The following is a 25196-nucleotide window of genomic DNA, read 5'->3' as shown; positions in this document are numbered from 1 at the left end:
TTCTTTGGCTGCCCTGCTCAGGGCAGATGAGGCATCCCTGGCCATGCCCACACAGAGCTGGGGCAGGGCAGGAGGCAGAGCCCACCTGGGGGTGGCTGAAGCCGCGACTCCTGCTGGGCACAGAGACTGGGGCATCTCCCCCAGAGTGCAGAGGTCTGGCTCAGCTTCAGAGCCTCTGGCAGGTGCTGTGCTTGATGATGCTTGGTGTGCCCCACCCTGTCCTGCTCCAGGACACCCATTCACCGTAGCTTCTGCACGTGGCACACCAGAAACTTAACGTGTTCCCGGCTCCCTCAGAGCAGCCTTGCCCAGGGACACGAGATTCAGGCTTTTTCCCTGAGCCTGCTGCTCCCTGCAGCAGCCCTGGCCCATCCCAGAGCTCTGGCCAAGCCCCACAGCTGCGTGGCTGCTGCAGAGGGGAAGCATCACACCAAGGTGCTGCAGGTGCACAGAATCCCAGCCCCAGGGAGGGAAGCACTGGGGGAACAAGCAGGAGGAGTACCACAGCTACCCAACCCAATTCCCAGTGTGGCCCTGAACAGAACCCCAGTGCACAGAATTCAAGAAGTCTACAAAAAGGGGGATAAGGAGAACCCCTTTCCACCACCAGTGAAAAAAGGAAGCCTTCACAATTTTTTCCATGCATGGATTTATTATGAAATCAGATATTTATGGGCAATCATAATAGTTTCTACAATAATAAAGTTTAATACTTTAAATTACTTGGGAAGATTCCCCATACAAGATCCTTAAGTACTTAATTTACTATCTATTATTCCTTAAGACAAGGTTTTTTACACGACACAATAAAAACATGAAAGTATTTCTGTTTTCTCCTATGCTGCACAGGTACAGCTTCATATGCAGTTTTTATATGCAGTTTTCATTCTCACAAGTACATGCTATGTGTGCATCAACAGTGTCCTTCATATCCTCTGACTTCTGGTCAAACTTTATCTGCTTGTCTGTCAGGCTGGTGGCTGAATCTGATGGGGAACAAGAAATGAAAATTAAACAGTTTACTTCACAAGTAGTTCTGCAAGCTACAGCATTTACCATGCACTAGTCATTAATTACAGCAGGCTTGGCTGTTCCTTACTTATTTACATATTCATATTTGAATATGAAGTTACAAGTCACACAGAGATGTTCCAGGAAATCCACTTCATTAATAAGTCAATTCTACCTTGAAAGCTACTACTTCCATGAAGAATTTTATTAACGATACACTTAGGAAAAGGTATTACAATCTTGAAGAAAAAAAAACTTGGAAAACAGATACAACTCTATGCTCTATATAATCTATATATATATTATCTAATGTTTTATAATCTACAATACCTGTATAGGAAATAAATCCTCCTCTATCACTGGGTCTGTGGGCACACCTGCCCTTCTAGTACAATCCTGTCCACACCTGCCCTTCTAGTACCTAAATCAGCTCAGTGAAGTAGGATCACACCCAAAGGCAGTGATATATAAAAAATGCAAGGCAAGGATCCCTGTTTTGGGGTGCTGCACTTGTTCCTCCATGGCTCAGCCTGCACAGGCTGCAGTACACAGCTTTTCAGCTGAATCCCAGTGCTGACTGTGCTGTTTGATGCCCTTTGCTAGCAGCCCTAAGCACCACGAAGGAGAATTCAGTTTAGATTTTACATCCCAGCACAATAAAAAAATTAAATGTACGACAGAGAACCATCCCCCTCACTGAAGGAATGTTTGCCTATTAACAAAACAGGGAAAGGGCTTCAGCCAACAGGGCAGTAAGTCCATGCCTGCCTATGGCCATGCTGCATTCATGTTTTTCAAGTGGAACAACTAAGTGACAATGTATTGCTGCTCCTGCCCAGCTCCTGGGCAGCGGGATGGGTGTTGCCTTACCTGCCGGGACGCAGTGGAAGCCCACGGTGACCGGGGTGGTGCGGGTGGGGGCACAGCCCTTGTTGCAGCGCAGCACGGGCTCCGTGGAGAGGCAGCGCGACTCGACCCCGGCCAGCTGCACCGCCCGCTCCAGCTTCACAAAGGCGTGCCGCAGCTTGCAGGCTGCAACGGGCGGGGACAGCCTTGTGACAACGGGACACAGCTCCGGACCCCCCCAAAGGACCCGTCTGCCCACACTGCCCGTCTGCAAACTCCCCTCTGTGAAAACTGTGCTTTGGTCATGAACGAAGAAGCTTTACTGGCTGGTAAATCTTTCAAATCAGCTTGTTGGATATGAAGCCCTGGAAAGCTAATTTCAAGTGCAACTGGTCTGCTTCTAGATCAGGATATAGGAACACAGTACTTTCTAATAAACATTTTTCAATGTAAACTGAAAATCCATCCAAAATCCATCGATCCATTCCGAACAAACTAGGAGGCATACTAGCCCTAGCTGCCTCAAACCTCATTCTATTCCTCACTCCATTACTACATACATCAAAACTGCGACCAATAACTTTCTTTACTGAATAGCTGTCAAACCACATTTTAAAATGTTGAATGTTCAGCAGTGGAACTAAAGGGGAGACTTCTGACCAAATAAAATTAATCACTAAAGAATTGTATTATTACCAAAGTCATTCAGACACAGAACTGGTCAGAGCGAGAGCAACAGTCACTGCTGCCAACAAGGAATATTGATCTCATTTTCGATTCCCAGGACAAGCAGTTACACGTGAGAAGCTAAACAGACCACAATTTATTCCTAGATATAAATTTTATGTCTTCAAATTTCAGCAGCTTCCACCATATGTTAAATGGAAGCAGAATGTGGTCACCACCAGCCACGGGAATATTATTGTGGATGTGCATGTGGACTCCATATCCATCTAAAGCAAGTTTGTTGTCCAGAATTTGTGACAAAAACATGGAAGGGTAACAGCTAATGCTGAGCTAGACATGCTGAAGGGACTGAGGATGTCCTTCCCACAGGACAAGTCTCTGCAGATGCAACGTGCCTGCTCTCCTCAAGCTCTGCGGTGTGAGGTTGCATCACAGCCTCAGTGAGAGCTGCACACCAGAAGATCCTAATCTATGAAAGACTTAAAATGCAGCTTTTTTATTTCAACCATGTAATTAAATCCCTGGACTGCTCATCTACTTTGTGCATACCAAACATGAATGCTTTGTCTGACAGGTTGCACTGGTTCAAAAACCAGGTGGTCAGCCCTGGTAATAACTACTAATCCCCATCTGATTTTTGATGCACTAATTGCTGAAAATAGAAGTCCAGAAATTGGGGTTGTGCTTAAATAAAAGCATTGTGTGTGAAGCTTATCCTCTTTCTGATCCTCATTTAAAATACTTCAAAACTGAAACAAAGATTTTGATTCATATTATTTTTTGAACTTAACTAAGTTGTATATTTTGGCTTGTTTAACCTGTGATTTCTTATTTCTTTCTCAACTTGCAAGTAATTTTAAAACTTAATATATAACTTAATAATGAATCTCCTAATATGCTTTTTTTCCCAAAATATATATGGATTTTAAATTTTCTGAACAGATTACTGAACAACTGCAGTAACATTATATTAAATTTGTTAGAGCTTGCATACCTCCTCTACAAGGCCTTTCTTCCAAAATCCAAGAATGCCCAAAGCTCACTGCATCTTTAGCTATGTATCCGTTGGGCATCCGATATTCCTGTTCGCATTCTGCATCGTATTTTCCACACAGTCCACACATTTTCCCTGCCATCCATAGAGCAACTTGGATCTTGGAGGAAAGAAAAGAAGAAAGATTTCAAGTTAAAAAAAAATGTAATACCTGTGGAGCACATTTTTGCTGTGCAGGTCCCTTCCAGTGCAAGTTAATGCGCAAACATTTAAAATCTCTTTGATAAGAATTTAAAAGGATCTGACAGTCAGATGCCAAACTCCTGTGGGGCTGCAGAATCTGTAACTGATACAGTCTTTATAACCTACTGTGCCAGTCTAGGATGCTGAGTTATTCATGCTCTAGACTATTATTAATATGCTGAAGCTTTTTTCTGATGGTTATTTTGATGGTACAAGAGACAGACATGAAACAGTTTACCAACCCCTTACGTTCCAGCTTCATGTTAATTTCAGTGCAGACTTTAAACCACTCATTTATCTAACAAGAATGGCTGCATTTTTGCTGTTTTGAGGAATTATACAGCTGCAAGAACAGTTTCAGGAGCTGAAAACTCATTTTTCTTGCAAAGGCACTGCTGACTCAGCATGTGTACACTCACAGACCCACTTCCCAACACACATCTGTACTGCAAGAACAGAATACTTGTGTTGATCAAAGATTCTCATTTCTCACACCCAGAAATAAAGAGCAGGACTGTGCAATCTGTAGCATCATCTTCCCTTGGGGTTTTTTGTGCCATGCACACACTTGCCTTTGCCACTGTACACCCTTGCCCTCATACACACAGATTTAAGGGAATTCTATGGAAATTTCTTAACACTCAATCTTATGAAGAGGAAGAATGATACCCTGAATGTGTATCCATCAAAGTACAGTTTGTCAATGCCATAGGCTGGGGCGAGAAGTGCAAGCCCTTGATTTTCACTGTGGATCCACAGAGAAGCACCTAGAAGAAAAAACAAAACAAAACCAGACCAAACTTCGCTTCTTCAGGAGAGAAAAAAAGCAACTGTCATGTTTCTAAAATGTTATTTTCTTCAAAATTCCTCAATTACCCCATTCAAAAAACAAAAATATAGAAGAAAACAATATAGGAATGGGCATGTTTAGAAAATGGGTGTTTGCAAAAGGATGGAAGAGAATGTTAATGGTCACAGACTTAAGTTTTTTGGGTTATTAACATAATCACATTTATGTCTATAAATTATTACTAAGCTGTCTATAGTAGCTCTGTAGTTGTGCAGATCAGCAAGGGTCTGAGTGCACTGCGTTGGAATATGGAAATATGAGGAACACCTTGACTGCCACTGGAGCCATTTCTGGCACAATTATCACTTCCCAAGTACATAACAAATAGGACAGAGCTCAGCACTGGTACATGCTACATTTCAGCAAGATTTAGCCCAATTCATATATTGCAGCTCTTCAGTCAGAATACCCACACTGTATATAACCCCTGACTACACAGGATGAAACAAGGTCCTCCTGTACTTTTCACAGAAACAAACTATTCCTGTTTTGGGAGAATCAAGCAGGCTGTTTCACCAGCTCTCCATACCTATCCCTGGTAGAATGCAAGACAAATTTGTACCTACAAATCAAATCAGGAAAAACATCAATATACAAGTCACGTGTAGTGGATTTTAGAAAAGCTCTACTTTTTTAATCAAGCAAAATTTGATAGCATAGCCAAAACCCTTCTCAAATTTGGAACTATAACAGGACCTGCAATGTTGTACAAAGAGGTGGGATCTTCCTGCTAATTATATCTTGCTTATTTAGGCTACTTCAAGAGCTTCACACTGTAATCAATCTTTCTAAGTGTCCCTCTGCAAAGTACATATTCTTAAATATTACCTTAAAACCAAAGAAACACGGATTGAATACAAACTGATCAAACCTCCTTCACAGATTCCGTCTCTTTCCTCCTTTCTCCCAAAGCACATGTGCCAATTGAGCAGCCCGTGCTGCACCACTCACCCGCAGACGTCAAGGACACGTTGGCTGGGCTCTCAGCCCCGTCCACCAGCAGCTGCACGCGTCCGTCGGCGGGGCGCATGTCGACCTCACTGCAAGGACAAGAGTGCTCACACCCTGCCTGTGCCACCCTCACACACCCACAGCGCTTCCCGCTCACTCAATATCACTGCTCAGAGCACAGGCTCATTTCAAATGCTTCAATTACAGCAGGGGTACTCTTGTCACCCAAGATGCGGGATAAGAGCACCAGCGTCACATTCAATATGCATGGAAAATAAATAAGGGGAGGGCTGAAACGCCACGGGCTGTTTGCCATTGCAGGAAAGCTCAGAGTGGAGCTCCTCTCATGCTAAATGTGGGCAGTGAGGTCCCTCATGCTCCCAGCATCTGGCAGAAGTTACTTACTGATTGCCAATCTTGATGTTGATCCCTTTCAGGTTCACAGATTCATCTTCATTCCTCATCATCACCAGGAACTTCAGGTCAGAGCTGCAGTCCTGAGCCAAGATGTGGTAGCAGTCTGCTGGCATGGTGTAGTTAAACCGAACTTCATTGAAAGTTGAGACCTTGTTGTAGGAAACTGAGCATTGAGCTGGTTAAAATTTAAAAAAAAAAAAAAAAAAGTGTTATTTTTTGTTTTCCATTAGAGAAAGCCACTAAATTGTGTGGTTTGTTTTTAGTGCCATAGTATTTTAGCTTTGTATTTGTTTCATTATGTGATATTTTCATATGGTTCACAGTGACTTTTAGCTAGTAAGCACCCATAAATTCTTAAAAAGGCATATAAAATGTGTTCTTCTATCAGAAGAACTATCTACTACTTCTATCTTTTCTAACAGAAAAATAATTGACAGAAATTTAAAATTTTATCAATTTGGATAATTGGTATCTTGATCCCTGAAATTCTGATGATTTCTGTTCTACATGCACACTATTTTCTCTCAGTTGAACCATCCTCACATCATTACAGAAATTTCCTAATCAACTGAGATAAACAATGCCAGAAAAATTTACAAGGTGGCCAAATACATTGTGAGACTGAAGTTGTTCTGAAGCCAGTTAGATCTGACCTTTCAGATTCTCGAGCACTGCAGAAGGGGCTTTAGCAAAGACATTCCAGCTGGGAGGCTGCAGCTCTGACGTTGATGCCCTTGGCCCTACAGGGAGTGACAGGGGAAGCCTCATGGCTTTTTCATAGAGGGTAATCTGAAAAGGAATTCAAAAGCACATTCAAAATGTACCCATGCCAGCAAACAGCTAGGATTTTTTCCTATTCTACTTTCCTTGCAAAGAATTTACATGAGCATAACTCATCTGACTCGTTGTCCATGAGGTTTTTGCTTTTGCTCAGTTTTCTCTCATGGTGTGAGAGAAGTCATTCAGGTATTGTTTGGGAGAGAATGAATTATTCCCTTTCAAAAGTGATGAGGTGAACACTTATGGAGACACTACAGATGGAAACTCATGTCATTATGAGTACCCACATCTCTCTCCATGAAAAGAATCACTATATAGACATGTTTCTATGAAATATTACAATGATGGAAATATATAAAAGTAATTTTCATCATTTGCACCAAAACTGATGCTAACTTAATTTTTCTTTCTCAGAATTGACCAACTGTAATTGAACAGTTACACTTTTCTACTAGGAATAAGATAGGAGAGTGATAAAAATATTTCATAATTACATCAGGAAGCTTGATAACAACATCACAAGTCCTTGGAGAAGTTAGAGCCACAATCAGCTTGGCTTGCCGAGAAGGATTCTTGTCCTCTTTTTCAGAGAATCCCAGCATAAATGCAGCCCCAGGGACAAGCTTGTAAAACCTTCAAAAGTTCAAATCAGAAAGATTTAGTGAGATGGAGAAAAAAAAGGCTGGACACATCCCAGCTAGATTGTCTCACATCTGTGTGTATGAAGCATAATAGTCTGCAGGATCCCTGGTTATGTCCTCACACCCACTCTGCTCTGCTGTTCAAGTGCTCAGTGAAAGGAAGGATCTGTTCCTCAGTTTTCAGTAATTATGGCAAATATCAAGAGATACTGTATATTAAAAAGAGATGTAATCCCTCTCAGCTTTTATGTCCAAAGGCAGTACTTGGACAGGTCAGAGAATAAAGTATCAGCCAGGACTTAAGCCACTAGAACCTTGTGTGCAGATGCTGATTTTTCCAAGTTGACCAGCATTGTTAACAAGTGTCACTGCAGACTCAATTCTCACCATTCTGCCACAGATCTGACACTGGAAGGAACTTTAGGCCACTCCAGTTTCACTTGTACAGCAGGGTGGGCAGCAAACTGCCCAGTTACCAGCTCAGATGAAACCTTGTAGTCCTGGCAATTCTGTCCCCATTTCAGGTAGGCCTGTGATGGAGGGACAATGGTTCAATTTTTAGTGCCTGAGCATTCCTGTGATGCACACAGAGCTGTACGAGCCAGTTTTGAGCCTTACCTTTGCCTTGTGAGCATTGTGGACTGAAGCATCAGCACAGAGCTTCCACTTGCTTGAATCTGTGAGGTTGGACACAAATACCTGCATCCGAGGCTTGATGGAGTCAATATCAGCATACACCACGAGCTGGAGGCCTCCTATCTTCTTCTCATCACGGATGCCATGCAGGAAAACTGCTAACACTGGGGCTTTAACATCTCCCAAAAACTTGGGCTAAGAGGAAGGGGGAGAAGGTATGCAAAACATATAATTATAGAAGAGTTACCATGGAACATTTTAGATGCAAGATCTAGATGGATAAATGGAAAAAATAAACAACTGAACCACAAATATATATACCAGCATATGTATCACACATATATACATGCCTATAAAACCTCATGCATATGTCTCTAATGTGCACGTGCCTCTGCATGCCAGATGGCTTTTAGCACTGTGTTTTTATGAGCCAAAATTTGTGCCATTTCCTGAGCTACAGCTGATACCATGGAAATAGTCATATAATTAAAACACAGTAATGACTATATGATTGGGGCTTCATTGTTAGTATCCAGCCTGTGAAGAAAAGCAAGTGGTTCAGTTTGAACATCAGCTGTCAGTGGTATGCATCACTCATTCCCACAGCAGAAACATCCCCACTCATCTCCTCTTGTTTATCTGTCTGGGTCCTGTGCTGGCTTTCTGCTCACACTTGGGCTGTGAGCTCTGTGGAGCAGTCAGGTTTTGTGTTTGCACTGCAACTCAGCATAGAATATAACCCAGGACATTCTCTCCAACATCAAGAACCCCTTCCCTTGGAGAACTGCCTGAAGTGCATCATGACCTTCAATATCTTCTCTCCATCATTCTCAAGCCTGCACTCCTCTGCCTGGTGGTGAGGAGCCCAGGTGCTCCATGCCCCTCTGGAACATGACTTTTGCTACCACCAATGTCCTCACACTGGCACTGCAGCACCTCAATCAATCTCCCTCCAGGCTGCAGAGGTCACAAACTGAGTCTCTGCAGGCATCTGTTGGGTGGGATTTTGATGAGGGAAGGGTTGTGATGCAAGTAAAAAGGGAAAGTGCATGTGGGAGCTATGGTGCACGTCTTGACTGATACCTGAGACTCAAGAGGTTGCCATTTCTCCCTTCCCATGATTATTGTAGTTATTACTATATACAATTACTGTCAGTGCACAGACACTCTGACATTATTCCAAGCTGTCAAAACCCCCTAAAAATGATGCAACTAACCCATGAAGCTCGAGATGTAGCATGACTGGATCTGGCAGAGGAATGTGAGCTGTCAATTTGGTCATCTGGGAGTTTTTCTTTTGGGACCTGCAAAAAAACCCCAAAAAACCCAAAAGAATCAAACAACAACAGGCTTAAGAGGGTAACTTTAAAGCATGTAAGAGGAAATTGCATGTGGCAGTCCTGAACAATACTCTCTCTCATGGCACTTGGCTTTGTCCTTCTTACTATGTAAGATCTAACTCTGAAAAACTTTGTTTCCCCAAGCATATCTGACTCTTCACAGTCCATAAGGACCATACCTAGATGAGAATTCCCTGTATGAAAAAACAATGGACCAAAGCAAGTCAGATTTAATCAGCTTCTCACTTCAGTATGAAAGACCAAAAATTCTGCACAGGCCTGATGAACTGAATGGACCAACTGAATGGAAAGGAGCATCTGAGTGGACACACACTGCTCAAATGTTACTTTTTGAGGAGCACTAGTGCCAGGTACACTGCTCTGGCTGGCTCATGCCCTAGTAAGAATCTGCTCAACCAAAATACTATAAAATAAGGTATCTTTCTACATTTGTCCATTTCACTATTCTCATGTACCTGCAGTGATTCCAACCCAAGAAACCAGGTGATCAAAGCCAATTAAATGAATCAAGCTTCTTATGGTTCCTTCAAAGTGTGCAGCTCCAGTCTGTTTTATTGTTTTAGAAGAGGCTTTGTAGTTCCTTTGCAGAGCCACAAATGGCTTCATGTGCACAGCACAAAAGGTAACACAGCTCTCTGTCCTTACCCATCTCAGAAGAACCACCACAGTTCTAATGTTATCAGTACTGCAATTTTCCTCAACAAAGATAACAAGTTGCCATTAAAATCTCCATTAGACTCTTGACAGATTCCATACTTCTTTTAGTGAGGAAAGAAAAACTCACCTCTTCTTGTTTGTGTGCTGATTTAAAGCGGTACTGATAAATCTCATGGGCTTCCTTTGAAAATGACAAAAAACAAGATTAGAAGTCTCAGAGGAAAAGAAATGCTGCAATTACATGAAAATCTAAGAATTGGAAATTAAATAAGAAATTTACTGATTATCATTCATACATAGTTCTGTATGCTTAGTCACAAGAAGATAATGCAAGATGAAGTAATTTATATAAAGCATTAATGTTTCTACTGCAAAATTAAGACAGAAATATGCAATGTTTATGGACAGCAAATTGTCAAAAACACCATTTCCTGACAGTAGCAAAATTTTCAACAAACTTGTGAAAACTTTGAGATGAAGCAGACATCTGTGTCAATGATTGCAGGTATGTTTGTAGAATAAATTTTCCAATTATATGTTGCTAAAATCTACTGGTCATCTAATGTCCTGACTTGTCATGCAAAGCCAAGAGTGTGATTAGTAGCATGAGATTTACTGACAAAATTACCCATATTTTGGAATATGCACTGCTGCTGCTGCTGCCACCTTCCAGATGTCCTGAATGATGTTCATGGCTGTGGTGGCTCAGTGACTCACTGCTGCTGCTGCCATTCACATGCCTTGAGTGATGCCCATGGCTGTGATGACTTGATGACTTCCTGCTGCTGCTGCTTCTGCTACTGCTGCTGCTGCTTTTGCTGCTGCTACTACTGCTGCTGCTGCTGCTGCTGCTTTTGCTGCTGCTACTACTGCTGCTGCTTCTACTGCTGCTGCTGCTTCTGCTACTTCTGTCACTGCTGCTGCTGCTGCTACTGCTCTTGCTACTGCTTTTGCTACTGCTGCTGCTGCTACTACTGCTGCTCTTGCTGCTTCTGCTGCTACTGCTACTACTCTTGCTACTTCTGTCACTACTGCTGCTGCTGCTCTTGCTGCTTTTGCCACTGCTACTGCTCTTGCTACTTCTGTCACTGCTGCTGCTCTTGCTGCTTTTGCCACGGCTGCTGCTCTTGCTGCTGCTCTCACTGCTGCTACTCTTGCTGTTGCTTCTGCCACTGCTGCTGCTGCTCTTGCTGCTTGCATCTTTGTTTTTTGCTTGCTCTTCTTGATTATTCTCATCTTCATCGCCAGCCTCCTTACGACGAGGAGAAACAGCAGACGATGAGGAAGAGGAGGCAGCTGAGGAGGCAGAAGATGAGCTGGAGAGATGTTTTGTGTCAGGGTCTGCCCCAAGCTCTGTAAGCACAGTGTTTTCCTTCTTTGCAGGTTGCTTCTTCGGGTGTCGTGTTTTATTTGCAATCTGCAAACACAATCCAAGAGAGAATACATCAGGTCCTGCTTTTGCAAAGTAAAACTTCTGTGGGTGTTGGACAAAGCTGGGTTCTCACACCAGCTTTTCAAGGAAAAAACCACCCCCACCTTCTTCCCTCACTCATAGCAGAAGCTGCAGAATTCCCTCAGATCCACTCCATCCAGCTGAAATCCAGCCCAGCCCAGCCTGCTGGATGCACCCCATAGGAGCAATACCCCAGTCTGGGCCACTGGCACCTTCCAAAACAGCCCCAGCCTTTCTTTGCCATGCCAGCTTCCCACACTGTGCTTCTAATTTCTGCCCTCTTTTAGGGGAAAACGTTCCCCACTGCCATACTCAGTCACTTGCCTTGAACACATTGTCAATGCCCAGAATCTTCTTCAGTTTAGCTTGAATGTCCCCATACAGAGATGATTCACCCTCTTCCTCCGACTCCGCGTTTACTTCATTAACTATTTTGGAAGCCGCTCTGGATCCTGCCTGAATCTCCAGCTGAATTTTGTCAATATCAGCATCTGTTTCAACTACACACCAATTGCACATGTTAGGGAGTTATACTGCTTCAGATAGCGCTGACAAGCCCAAGACGCTCAGTATTTTACCTGGGATCAAGACTATTTTAGCCTCGTGCTCTCCGATCAGCCTGTGCAAATAGGTGTTTTTCAGGAAGCTAGCATCTCGTGACCTGCTGGCAAAGCAGAGCTGGCAGCCAAGGTGCTGCAGCTTGACACAAAAGTCTCGTTTATGAGCTTTCCTTCCCGTGACGGGGCCAAGATCCTCTTGAGAGCCATGGGCACTTTTCCTTGGGGCGCTGTCAGCTGCTGGCTGCGTTAGAGATGAGGGTGTGAGTGCCACGGGGACTGACATAGGCAAGAGTGAAACTACAGACATCCAGTGCACAGAGGGTGAATATTACTGTGTAAGCCAAAAAAGTAGGTTACCTTTGTGAAGTCTTCACTGGAAGCTTTATCTGATGGTTTGAAAGGTTCTTCCACAATATTTGATGAAGCATCTGCTGGGAGAATTGCAGTTCTCTTTTCAACACCTAGCTCTCCTAAATTTCTCGATACAGCAAAAGCCTTATGTCTGTTGAGATATATGCAAAGAACAGTAAATTATTCCAACCCCTTGTCTTTGGATTCATACATCCTTGTGAGTATCATTTGAAAGCACAGAGGTAAGATATTTGAACATAGGGATTACATATGAATTTAGAAATATAAATATTATTGAAAACAAAAAAAGAGTACATGACAAATATAATTTTCTTATATTGCAGGAAGTTCTCAAAGTCTAGATAAATTTCAACAAAATTTCCAAAACATCAAAAATATTCCTTCAAACACATAAATCAAAATCCTTAAAAGACAATAAAATAATAAAAAATAGTAAGAACACAAAATAATAAACAATTTAATATAAAAATCACACTGCTAAATAATTCAGGCATCTTCTGATTTTTAGCTACTGTATTTGTCTTCTTTGTTCTTTTTCCTAAAGGTTCTGCTACACACTGAAGACTCACTCTGCCTCTCTAGAGACCTCTGTGGGAGGTAAGTCAATAGTGAACTTTGTGGGGCTTCAGCAACACAAAATATTCTGCAGTAATGCTACCGTACCTTCCAACCACTAGCTCAGTTTCCTCATGGCATGGATTTGTTTCAATCTTAATATTTTTCAGCTTCATGTCTATCTTAGCATCAAACTTGATTGGCACTCTTGTCAGGACCTTGCCTTGAATTTCCACAGCTTGCTGGAAGTATTCTGTGTTGACACCCATTGTTGCAAATTTCTGTATGTATAAGCTGAAACAGAGTGCAGCAGTCAGGTGTAAGGAAGGTGCTCTTTTCACCCATGAGGTTCTGCCTTCCCTTAGAAACCTCCTTCCTATGGAAAGCCTCAGAAACCTGTCGTACCTGGGGTTTATGTCAGAACGAATCTGCACAGTGGATTCGAGCAACTGTGAAGGTCTAAAATCTCCAGTTAAAGGGGGAGATATCTTTCCATCAACTGCAAATGCAAGAACAATATTTAAACATTGTAAAAATGAAAGAAAGGAGTCAAACATAAGCAGTTTCCAGTGGGAGGTAGTGTTTTTGTTAGTACAGCAAATACAGACGGAAAACAAGACAGACTTTGGGGTACATGAAACCTTTCATGATTCTGAAGAAAATTGAAAATGCAGAGGAAGCTTGTTATGTAGGCAAAGGTTCTCATGCAACATACTGAAAATGGAAATAAAAATATATTAAGAAAATGAAGAGCTGACCCAAATTGAAAGTTTGATAATTGGTGTAACACTAAAATTTCAGAAACATGGGGAGTCAGACGACCCTCTTCTCTTCCTCCTTCTTAATGTTACTAACAGTGTACTTTTGATTGTTTTCTATTTTCTTCTCTTTTAAAATCAACATTGAATCTTCATTAGCTTGGGTGAGCACCTCTCAGGAACCACCCCCTTCTACCCATGTCTGCATCAACTCCCCAGGCAGCTCTTGTGGTTTTTTGGCTTTGAATGTTGTGGCCTCTCTCTCTCTGATTTCCTAGGTTCTCATCTCACCTCTTCTGTCTTCAATCCCTTCAAACTCAATGCACAAACCAGTGCACCCACCTTCTCTTCAAACACCTTCACTGCCCACTCTCCAATCCCCAAGCCAGCTCTATTTCTCCCCTCCTTTGTCCATCCCCTCCCAGGCGCGGTCCCCGTGCCCGCTCGGCGCTCACCGCTGGCAGCAGCCCTGGCCAGGCCCGTGCTGTAGGAGCTGTACTCCAGGGGCAGCCCGGGGGCCGTGGGCACGATGTAGCGCAGCTCTCCCAGCCACAGCGGCTGCGTCCACTGGGCCGCGGTGCCGGCGCGCAGCTGCGCTGCCGCCTTCCTCAGCAGTGTGCTCCGGGCCGCGGGCTCCAGCACGGCCTGCGGGAAAACAGGGAGCAGCGTGTGGGCACGGGGGCCTGGAACGCTGGCCAGTGCTGCACAGAGAGCAGGGGCCCCGGTACCTTCACGGCCTGCTGCAGCGCCTCCTTGTTGATGTTGATGTAGGCCAGCTCTTGGCCAAAGACTTTAAAGTAGGCTGATATCAAGGGGGTTTCTGTTGGCAGCTCCTTCCATCCCAGCAGCTGGGAAAAGATAAAGACACAAGCAAAGTTTCTTATTGGAACACTTCATAAATGATAATTCATCCTAAACCACCCATATCTAAACCCATCACTGGCCAAGCTGCCCTTTTCCTTTGTAAGATTTCCAATTGTAAATAACATTGTGGCACTAATTGACACTTTCTCCCACCATTGAGATGCCCACAAATGTTTGGTATCCCAATACAGTAACATTCATACACAGGGTCTGAGCCATTAGTACCATTAAACCCAGTTTGAAAGCACTGCAAGAGAAAAATCCTTTCTCTTGAAGACAAAGGCATATTCTTGTAAACTAGGTGAGGTAGATGAAGGGAGGGAGTAGGAAGCCTGCCAGGCATGTGGCACACTGTGCTGCAATGCCTGCTACTCCCTTCCCTCCTGTGCTCCTCCTGCAGCCATCTCTGAGGTGGGGAGGAGGCAGAGCCAGAGCAAAAACTGGCAGAAGCTATTGCAGCCATGGCAGATGTCCCCGGCAGTCCCCACTGCACATCTCTCCTTCACAGAAATACTTGAGCTGACGCCTTCAACCTCCTGACACAAGGCTTAGCTAAAGTGAGAAGCATCACCAATGCCCCTTCACATAACCCACATGTATTGCTGAAAATACCTACAGCTTTTCCAATCTCCTTTATCTTTTTGTATGTGGAATATTCAGCAAATGGGATATTTCGTTTCATGATGACATCTGTGAGGCCTTCCACACGGACACCAGCCTACCAAAACAGCACGAGAAGGAACAGTCTGAAACATGCTTACAGAGAGGAAACTTTATGAGGAGTTTTAATTTTAATTTGATTTATTATTGACTTAGGTAAATATTTACCTCCACCAAATCAGCCACTGACCCTGCAGAATATGCCATCAGCTTGGAAATGATTGCTGATGGGAACATTGTTCCTGGGCTGTTCATAACAAGGACTTCTCCAGCAGCACCAACTTTATAGTTATCTGTGGCAGAAGAAAACAAGAGACATCTTTTTTCTAACCATTCTGTTTACCATTCAAGATCATATTTCTGCTGCTTTTTCTACCGCCAACTTTAAGATGTATCATTACATAAACTCTAACTGTTTAGGCAGAGATTATTAAATGGCTACTCTAAACATATGAATGTCACATTTAATTTAATTTCTCACTGAAATAAAGAATGCCATATTTCTGCAAAGGACTTAATATTTTTGGAATGGATTTCTGAAGTGAAAGTTCCTCATCCCTGAAACACTTACCAAAGTAACCACCAACACGTATGACCTTGCTGTAGCGATAGCTCAGCCTGTCCAGTTTGGGGGCCAGCAGCTTTAGGGCAATATTGCAAGCTGAAGATCTAAACAAAATGAGAAAGGTAATAGCATCCAGAAACAAGCTCCTGTCAGTAAATGAACTGACCTCAGTTGTCAGCACATGCAGAAGATCATCATTTGCTCAAGAGCACCTGCTTTGTTGCTGTCTCTACTCACATGTTGTACGTGTATGGCAACCTGCTCTTGGACAAAGCCTTCATGTGGGAATACACAAAACTGGCCACTTGCAAATTGCTCTCCTTCATGGCCACGTTGGCAATGGTTGTTATCAAGGGAAGGGCAGGCCTTGTCTCAAAGATAACAGCACAAGCCATCATCCGCACTTCGGGGGAAAGCGACTCATCAGCAAGGATCTGGATGAGATATCCCTGCACCTGCACAGAAAAAACAGGGTCTGGAATTAACACTAACTGAAACCATTTTGCAACCTGGATCCACACCTAACCCACAGAAAATATGGGAGAGAGGATCATCATCCCTGCAGAAAGGTTTCCTGATATTTTTTACCACAGGGTTCCACATAGCTTTACTAATATAACTAAGGGGCCGTGGTGGAACAGCCCCATGAAACCACTGAAATGGAAATAAATGTCCATCTATCAACCCATGACAGTCCAAAAGGCATCAGAAATGCTTTGTGCATTACTGATATTCAAACATCAGTGAACATCTTTGGAAGAAAAAAATGTAGATAATAAGACAGATTCATTCATTGTTTGAAACCACTCCACTGACTCAGTGAGCATGCTTCACTATTTTAAACCAGTTTTAAAAGGGTTCAGCCGTTCACCAAAGACAGTCTGAGTGAATGGTTTCTCATATAGGTCCTATACCTAAAATCATCTGAAAGGCAGGAGTTTTGCCTACACTTTCTGTGACAGCAGCCTCAGTGTGGGGTCAGTGGTGACTCGCCCAGCCTCAAGGGAAGGGTCTAAAAGAGGCAGAGTAATGCTGACATTTGGCTGGGGAGTTTAACAGAAAGTATCTCTCCTCCTGATTATAAAGGCAATTTAAATTATATGTCTGACTTTTAGGTGGCTAAGTGTCCACTATCTATAACTAGCACAGGACTTCCTTGGTTACAATAGATGATAAAAGCAACATTGCTGGAAGATTCCTACTGACTAATTATCATTACATCTTAGCAGGAAACATCAGCTAAATGTAAAACTGTGTAGTATTGTTCTTAAAAATAATCTTTTTTTGAAAAAACTGAATCCACACACAATACCATTAAAACCATTACACTTATGGTACATATTCTAATTCACTAAGTAAAGAAAATCTACCAGATCCTACGTACTGTTTTGCAGTCCTTCCAAGCAATTTTTCTCAAGGCCATTATGGCATCAATCTGAATGTGGATGGGGATATCAGAAGCACTGGATGAAAAGATGGGGAGGAACTTGAGGATGCGCTTGATGCTGGCTGGTTCTCCCATGTTGCCAATGCACTTCAGAGCCAATTTCATTTTGTCCTCACGGCCCCTGCTGAGTGCTTCGTCCGCCAGGTCATGGATGGGCTGCAAACAAAGCACAGTTCAATCTTCTCTAATCTATAGACTGTTCAGAGTGTCCCCCTTACCCACTGAAAAGCCCACCATAATAAAGCAACTGGCTTTGATAAAAATCACTCAATGCTGGTTTCTCCCAGAATTTTACCCTTGCAATGTGAAAACTGTGTTTTCAATGATGAAGCAAATTATTACATTTACAAAATTATTTGATGCCTTTGTTCTGAAGAAAACCTACAAAATGTGTATTTATACTTCCAGTCATCCTTTTTATACTGTATATTAAAGAATTAAGCTAATATGATGAACATTACTAAGTTATTAAAAAAAAAAAAAAGCTTGGCAAAAAGCTGCCTACCTGGAGAGCTTCTTTAGGACAAGCTGAGCTCTGAGAACAGTATCTATTCACCACAGAACTGTATCCCAAGCTGGCAAGTTGTTGAAGCAAGGAGTTTTTCTGGACTCGAGAACTTGTCACTAAATCCTGTGAAGAAGAAAAAAAAATTAATTTGTCATTTAATACAGTGCTTCACAAAGCTCTCAGAGCAGGAAAACCATCAGATCTTATTTGAAGGGATCAATTTCAGAATTATTACTCTTCTTATCTAAACAAATTAAAGTAGGTTGTAGACATTATATTTGGAAGCTTTACTTAGGAGCTTAATTCCCCTTTAGTTTACACACATATAAGCTCACCTAGTTACATTTTGATTTTTGTCAACTGAACACTGGAAACATTAAGATTATGGAAAAATATCAATGTATAAATGGAATACCTCCAGAAAAATGTGCAAGTCAATAATATTAATGATGCACTTTCCCATAATTTCTGCTTTTTCTGTTTGAGAATATTGGCTAGAGATGGCAAAAATCCTTTTCAGAATTAATGGTTCATTATTGTGTCAACGTATTTGATGCTTGCACTAATACTTTTCCTGCAGCATTTTCCACTTCACGGACTAGTTTGTAATTGAAAGAGCTGCTCAAGTGACATAACACACCGATCATCATTTGTTTGAAGTAAGAGATTAAAGGGGCAAAGTTTTGTCTGTAGAAGGCATGCCATGTGATCCCAGCAAACTAAAATGGGAATTATTCCCAGAGAAGCTTTTATAAGAAAAGGGCTTTACATCAATATAAATAAATGAAGACATGGAACTGTCTTCTAATAAATGCTATGCCAAAAAAATTCACGGGTCAATGTTTCCACAAAATTAGCGTACACAAGAGGAGAATCCAGCCTCTAATGTACTTAATCACAGTCGCTGATTATCATTCCTTTCGTTGTGAGACAGGAAACATTCACATGGCTTTACTCACTGCTGCTATTGGAACAGTGTTTTCATCAGCTTTTGTGAAGTGGAGAGCAAAGGGAACACTGAGAAGAGCCTGAAGGTAGCTGAGGTCGTCACTGCGGATTCTGCTCTTAATGAATTTCAGAGCTTCTGGGGTGCCCGTCGCAGAGACTGCGCTCAGCAGCCACCGCCTGCAAACAGATTGTAAAAATCCTTCATTTTAGCTCCCAGTTGTCACAAAACCAGAAGAGTTTCTTATAGGTTGGTACAATGAAATACCTGTAGCGGGGTTTGTCTGAACATTGTCTCCAGATGGACTCAAGGGTGTCAGCACTTGTCAGCTTGCAGAGCTGGACGAGCTCCAGGAAGCGGTATGGGAGATCATCATGGAAATCTTGCTGGTTATTCAGGACTATGTGTTGCAGTGTTTCAATTATCTGGTACAGAACACAAGACAGAGGGCATGCATAATTACACGTCTTTGGAATTTATGATCAGGTTGGGTTTTTTTTTAATTAGGCAAGGAATTTGGAAAAAATACCCGTTGCTCAGGGTTTTTGGTCTTGATGAGCTGCACTGACATCTGTGGCAGTACTGCTGGGAACTGGTATTGAAGGCTTCCATAGCTCTGCATGGAGATCTCTGGGGAGCTCCCCCATTCACTCTTCACCTCCAGCAAGGTGAGTTGCTGTCTGTCAAGAGACAAGAGTCACAGGAGAAAGGCATTATCTCTCTTCACCCATGTGCCAACTTTGTTTCTTTGTTCAGTGATACTGTGATGGTAACTGTCTTACTCTTTAAAAAAAAATTCTTATCAAAAGAAAATATTTTGCTAATGAATAAAGCTTTCTATCTAGAACCAGATGGCATTGGAGTTATCTACAATGAAATTGCTTCTGAGGAGAAGCAAAACCACTGCCTGCTGAATGAGAGCTACTGACCTGGTGTAATGAATGATCTTATTTCTACATACACTATCTTCCTCCTGATGCTACAAATTAGCCCCTTTTCAGAACAGAGTAGTAAAGTAGCATTCTTATGGTACTAGTGAACAAAACAGCTTTTCCCCTTTTCTTCCATGCAATTGTAGTGCCAGTTTGACCAGGGTACAAATAGAAAATGGTTTGCTGAACTTTTTGGACTGTGGTAACTCCAAATGTGATTACACATCTCTATTTAACTGCTGTGCAGCTCAATTCTCATTTCACTTCAGCTGGGAGTGAAGGGAACTGATAGAACCTCTAATTATTCTCACTTTGTGAAGCAAGCCCACGTCCCACCTACTTTGCTTCCGTGACAGCGACCCCGGTGGGTTCACTGAAGGGCGAGATCTGATACACCTGCTGAGACACAGCCTCTGTGATCAGGGCACCACTGTCCGACTGCTTCAGCTTGTAGGAGAAAGCTGCAGTCCCCTTGATGATCCTTTCTTTCTGTAGGACAACAGGGAGACGCAAAGAGTGAATAAACGGGAGCACAGTGGCCATGTTCGTAATTAGGAAGATCTTTCCACATCTCACGCACCATCGTGTCAACAGGGCAGGGGTAGATGTAAGCCATTCCAAGACTCTTCACCACTTTTTCCTGGCAATTATTTTGGTCTACGGTTTTGGTCACAGAGACTCGGTTGTTCTTCTTGTCTTCCTGAATGACGTACCTTGTATGGCAAACACCTCCAATCCCAGCCTGGCAGAAGAATGCAGAAAATGAGACTTCCCAATTATATCAGGATTTCACTGTGTGAGAAGTTTTACTTCATGAAGATTCTCAATGAATCTGTTAGCATTACAATCATTCCTACTGAACCAAATAATAGGCATGTGAGCAATACTCGGGCAGGAGATGGAGTTTAAACTTAAAAAGTAATCAATTAAGATCAACAATTAGCAAATAAAATTGATCAAATACCTGTATTACTGAGACCATATAAATTAATGGATAATTTAATTAATTAACAAATAAATTAATGGATAATGATTCTTTTCCTCCAAAGAACTGCATGTTAAGATTTAAAGACATATGACTTAAAAAGAATTCAGCCCAGGTAATTTGTTGAACATGCACACATCTACTTCTATGTGAATAAAAATCACCTTTTTCTTACTGCAATCACACAAAAGTAGATGCAAATAGACAGAAGCTCAGAGAAAGATCAGCTAAAGAGAACAAATACATTCTTTCAGCAAAACAGTTTTAGAATGGAAAGAAACACACCTCTTGCAATTCATACACATTCTGTGACTTCTTAATGGTTATCTGGATCACGTTCAGTATTCCTCTCACGATGTTAATGCAAGTATCAGGGCAGTTTTCTGGGCCATAAATGTTTCCAACCCGTCCACTGCTGTATTCAAACTTGAAGGGCCGGGTAAGGCATGAGGAAACCATCTGGGTGATTTTGGAAGATCGAGTGAATGGGTCCCTGGGCCAGATGCCATTGTATTCCTCGAGCTGCGGGGAGCGGATCTGGGAGGAAATCAAGATACTTGGGTGAATAAAATCCCTTTGGTACTAAATACACAAACATTTTGGAAGAAATTATTATAACCACTAGTGAGATACTCTTTTCTTCCAAATGTAGGCTTAGAAAATCATAGAGCAGTTTATTCTTTTGCCTTGTGCTTACACTATTGTAAAACCAGTGCAAATCCCGTCTGCTCAATAGTACTATTTTATCTTACAGAAGCAGTTAACATATCAAATAGTCTCCCTTTCTGTCAGCCTTATAATAAATATTCTGCTTTATATTTAGCATTTAAAAAGCTTATACCATTCTAAATGTAAAAAAATTTGTGGCTTTAGAATGTTTCATTTTAACTTATTCCTATACAACTTTTTTTGGACTAAACTAATTACTACATTTGCTTCATATTTGTTACTTATTTAAATCAACCAAAATACTTAAGCAATGAACAATATATTTATAAACACTGAGATACGTCAATAAGAAGCAATTTCAATAACTTTGGTAAAGTTACTGCCAGCTTAAGTGCCTCAGAGCACAGGCTGGTACACACCATACAAGAATTTCAGGACAGTCTATTGTGTGAAATGCAATCCCTAGCCCCCAGTTTTGAAAGATCTACAGTTCAATACAACTGGTGACAGCTGTCACTGAATTGAGTATTCCAAAAAGAACCTCTGATTTGTAACTGAATTAAAGCGGTAAAAGTACATTTCTGAAGCATAATTATTTTGAATTGAGCCAGTTCCTATCACTGCTGACATCAGCAGAGACATGATTTCACATGTACAGATCTTTTACTGCATTATTCAAACACCAAACATTATTACACACTCCTTTTTCATGACTTTCACTTTTTAATCTTTCCTTTATAATGAATCACTTTTTATCATTAGCTTTTATCACTTTTTAGGTCTATTTTTATTAGTTGCCTTCATGACAATGATTTTACATACCAAAGTCCTGGCTTCCCACAGGAGTGGGAAATGTGTGCTAAAACTAGAATCAAATCTTAGAGCAAGTTTAAATGTCTTTAGTTTTCCATTTTCTAGCAAGCTCCCAGCAGCTGTATTTACAATAAGTCTTGAGGAACAGCTGCTACCAACAACTTCCACAAGGAGCACAGGTAAGTGACCCATTCCTCTGAAACAGCAGCTTGCCGCTCATTCTCTGACACCTACAGTGCTAAGCCTCCAGTTGTGTTTCCTGCAGCTTTCCTACACCCCACATCAGGCAGATGCAATTAAAGCTGCGATTTTAGCTCACTATTGCACATTAGGAGGTGCAGTACCTTGAGGAGGTAGTTGTTCTCTGACAGCCCGCTGATCTCCAGTTTGCAGCTCAGGCGCACGCCGGCTTTGGCCAAATTCTTTTCTTGAAGCCCATTCAACACCCAGCCTTCATAACTGTACACATAGGTCTTTTTGCTACTGAATCCAGGCTCTGAGGGGAATAATAGCCATTTTCACAGTACTTGTAAGCTTGTTCTAATAAATAGAAATAACAGCAAATTCACTGAAAACAGGTTATAGAAGGAAATTTACTTACCGATGTCAAACTTCTGACTACCTACAAAAAGAGATAAAAAGCCAGGTAAGTAATGTTCAATCTAGATCCAATCACTGCCACTGAACTTAAGGAAAATTTGGAAAAGAAAGGTGAAGCAGGGATATGTAGCCTTACCTACAAGGGTGAGCGCTAGTGCAAGTATGATCCCCCTCATAGTGAAGGTGAATGGGGCTGTGGCAGACATGGTGAGACTTTTATGGAAGGAAGCTCAGGAACACGTGGCTGTGTTCTGCTGAATTCTCAAGTTTTTTATCAGTTAATGTAAACACTTCCCTTTTTGCAATCATACTTTCTCTTCAGATTCAATAACAGAAATCAAGTCATACCTTGGCATCTCACTGATTATCTCATAAGCCCTTGGCTGAATTGTTTAAAAGTTTCAACTTATCCTAATAAGTTTTTACTAGATCACTTACAATAATTTTACAATAAACACATTACTTCATTTCCTAGGTTGTGTCACAGCTGGCTGCTGATATTTAGTCCTACCATAGACTAGGTTGATTTTGCCCAGGTTATGCTGACCTGGCACCTGACCCAAACTGTTATCTAGCTGATAGCAGCCCAATTAGCAGAGTCAGTATCACACACTGACACTGTTCCTCCCCTTCCCTCAGCACTGGTTCCAGCTGCCCCTGCAGACAGCAGATCAGGACAGATATCCCCTTGCCATTATACTCCTATGTGCACCAAAGCCCATAAACAATCTAATGAAAACTTACATATATGGCATATAAATATTTTTATTCAAATAAATCAGAGGAACAGTGTGTCCTTTCAACTCTGGTCACAATGACCAGGAATATTTTTAAATGAACAAAGATTTCATAAGCCATCAGTAAATATTTTATCTTTCAAGGTAAATGACAGCCAAATCTGAACAATTAAAAGCCACAGACTCCTCCAAGCAAAGCAGGGGGAATGGGAGTGCAGGTCAGCTAGAACTTTTGCAGTTCCTAAGGAGTCAATCCCAAAATGCAGCTGAAGCACCTGAGCAGTTGCAGGCTTGCAGCCAGCTTCACCATGGATTTACAGTGAGAGCCCAGGCACACATTCACACAGGAGCTCTCTTCTAGAAACCTCAGGGCCACGGAGTAAAGTGGAGATGCACAAAACACTCAGCCTGTTTGAGTACGGTGAGGGACTGGGGGATTGACCAGACCCATTCCTCCCACAAGTGACACAGTCTCCCAAAGCCAGCTAGGTGGCATCTGAAGAAGAAATAAAAATGCACAGGGACTTCTGAGTTGGAGGATGTTTCTGAAGGAGCACCTCAAAGCCTACAGTTTATTGTGTTGCCTGAAGTCACACAAAAGTCATGAATCCCATTCAAATTCAACATCTATGACAAACTGGTTAATCAGACACTTTATTCTACTCCCACAACTCCTATAGTTACATGATTAACCACAGGAGTGTGCTTTGTGGCAAATGCTATTTGAACACCCACAATGAACATTTATTTTCTATTTCACAGTTCTACAGCCTTCCATTAGCAAGTGCTGTTCCTGGGTTGTCTGTCCCATAGGCCTTGACTATTTCAGATTCCACATGGACTGAAAATCCACCTCAGGCTGTATGAACTATTTTGGGAACTGTCACCCAGCTCACTGCAGAAGACATTTGAGGGATGAAGGGTGGACACTTGCAAGAAATGTCTCATTTCTCACGATTACCTATCTATGTTCAAGGGAACAAGCATGTTTTGTGCCTCAGGTGACAAGCTCTTTTATACAGTCGTAAATAATTTTTATTAGTAAATACTTATTTAAAACAAACTTACCTGTTATGTGTACCAAATAGTTGTACATCTTATACAACTCAAAATGTGAATAAAGAAACAAACACTGACAAGCGTGAAAACGACAACAAAATATGAAAGCTACAACAAAATGCACACCATGGGAGCTTAGGTTTTCATTGCAGTACAGCTTTGTAGGGTATAGTGAACATTAGATATCAGATGTATTTTCTGAAAGCAATAAATAAATCATTGGATGATCTGAACACTTCTTGTGAGGTCAGCTTTTTGATACAGCTATGTCAACATTTCATTTCTTCTCATCAAATTCTCTTGCAAATCAGAAAAAAATCTAAAACTGAGATATCTCATAAGGCTTAGTGATAACTACAAATTAAAAAAAAATAAACCTGTATAATAACTAAGCTAATTCTACACGCACAGTATTGCCATTATTCTGCATATCCTTCCATTTTCCTTTCAAGAATAATGTGATTGTATCGGTATTATCTACATATATCAGTTACCTTGACCTGGTTGAAACCTACCTGGACACAAAACTCGCCCCAGAAAATAAGTTAAAATTCAGTCTGTTTTTTCTTTTGTCCTGCTACAAGTGAAGTAGTGCATGCCTGCAGAATCTGGTGGAAGTATCTCTTCAAAGTAGGAAGA

The 25196-nt window shown here is 41.7% G+C and overlaps 1 protein-coding gene across 1 annotated transcript; it reads right to left on the bottom strand.

Annotated features, from left to right (window-relative positions):
* Positions 1 to 664: 664 nt before the first annotated feature.
* On the bottom strand, positions 665 to 22943 carry LOC135450933 (vitellogenin-2-like). The gene is made up of 36 exons (XM_064719606.1): positions 22898 to 22943; positions 22763 to 22783; positions 22506 to 22657; positions 20965 to 21216; positions 20275 to 20436; positions 20035 to 20183; positions 19292 to 19442; positions 19030 to 19187; positions 18776 to 18941; positions 17814 to 17939; positions 17246 to 17464; positions 16099 to 16316; positions 15868 to 15965; positions 15465 to 15589; positions 15253 to 15354; positions 14501 to 14620; positions 14228 to 14417; positions 13420 to 13513; positions 13123 to 13308; positions 12445 to 12589; positions 12106 to 12328; positions 11852 to 12027; positions 11273 to 11491; positions 10703 to 11173; positions 10202 to 10255; positions 9274 to 9360; positions 8039 to 8251; positions 7808 to 7950; positions 7274 to 7412; positions 6653 to 6788; positions 5988 to 6174; positions 5583 to 5671; positions 4451 to 4548; positions 3539 to 3698; positions 1882 to 2043; positions 665 to 986 (listed from the first exon to the last, which is right to left on the bottom strand). Exons 1-36 carry the CDS (start codon positions 22935 to 22937, stop codon positions 871 to 873), a joined length of 5547 nt encoding a protein of 1848 aa, XP_064575676.1. The 5' UTR covers positions 22938 to 22943; the 3' UTR covers positions 665 to 870.
* Between the last annotated feature and the right edge of the window lie 2253 nt (positions 22944 to 25196).

The sequence above is a fragment of the Zonotrichia leucophrys genome, chromosome 8 (genome assembly GCF_028769735.1).
Source record: "Zonotrichia leucophrys gambelii isolate GWCS_2022_RI chromosome 8, RI_Zleu_2.0, whole genome shotgun sequence".
NCBI classification, from domain to species: domain Eukaryota; kingdom Metazoa; phylum Chordata; class Aves; order Passeriformes; family Passerellidae; genus Zonotrichia; species Zonotrichia leucophrys.
Note: the sequence above shows the minus strand (reverse complement) of the source record. Positions and strands in the feature narration are given on the sequence as shown.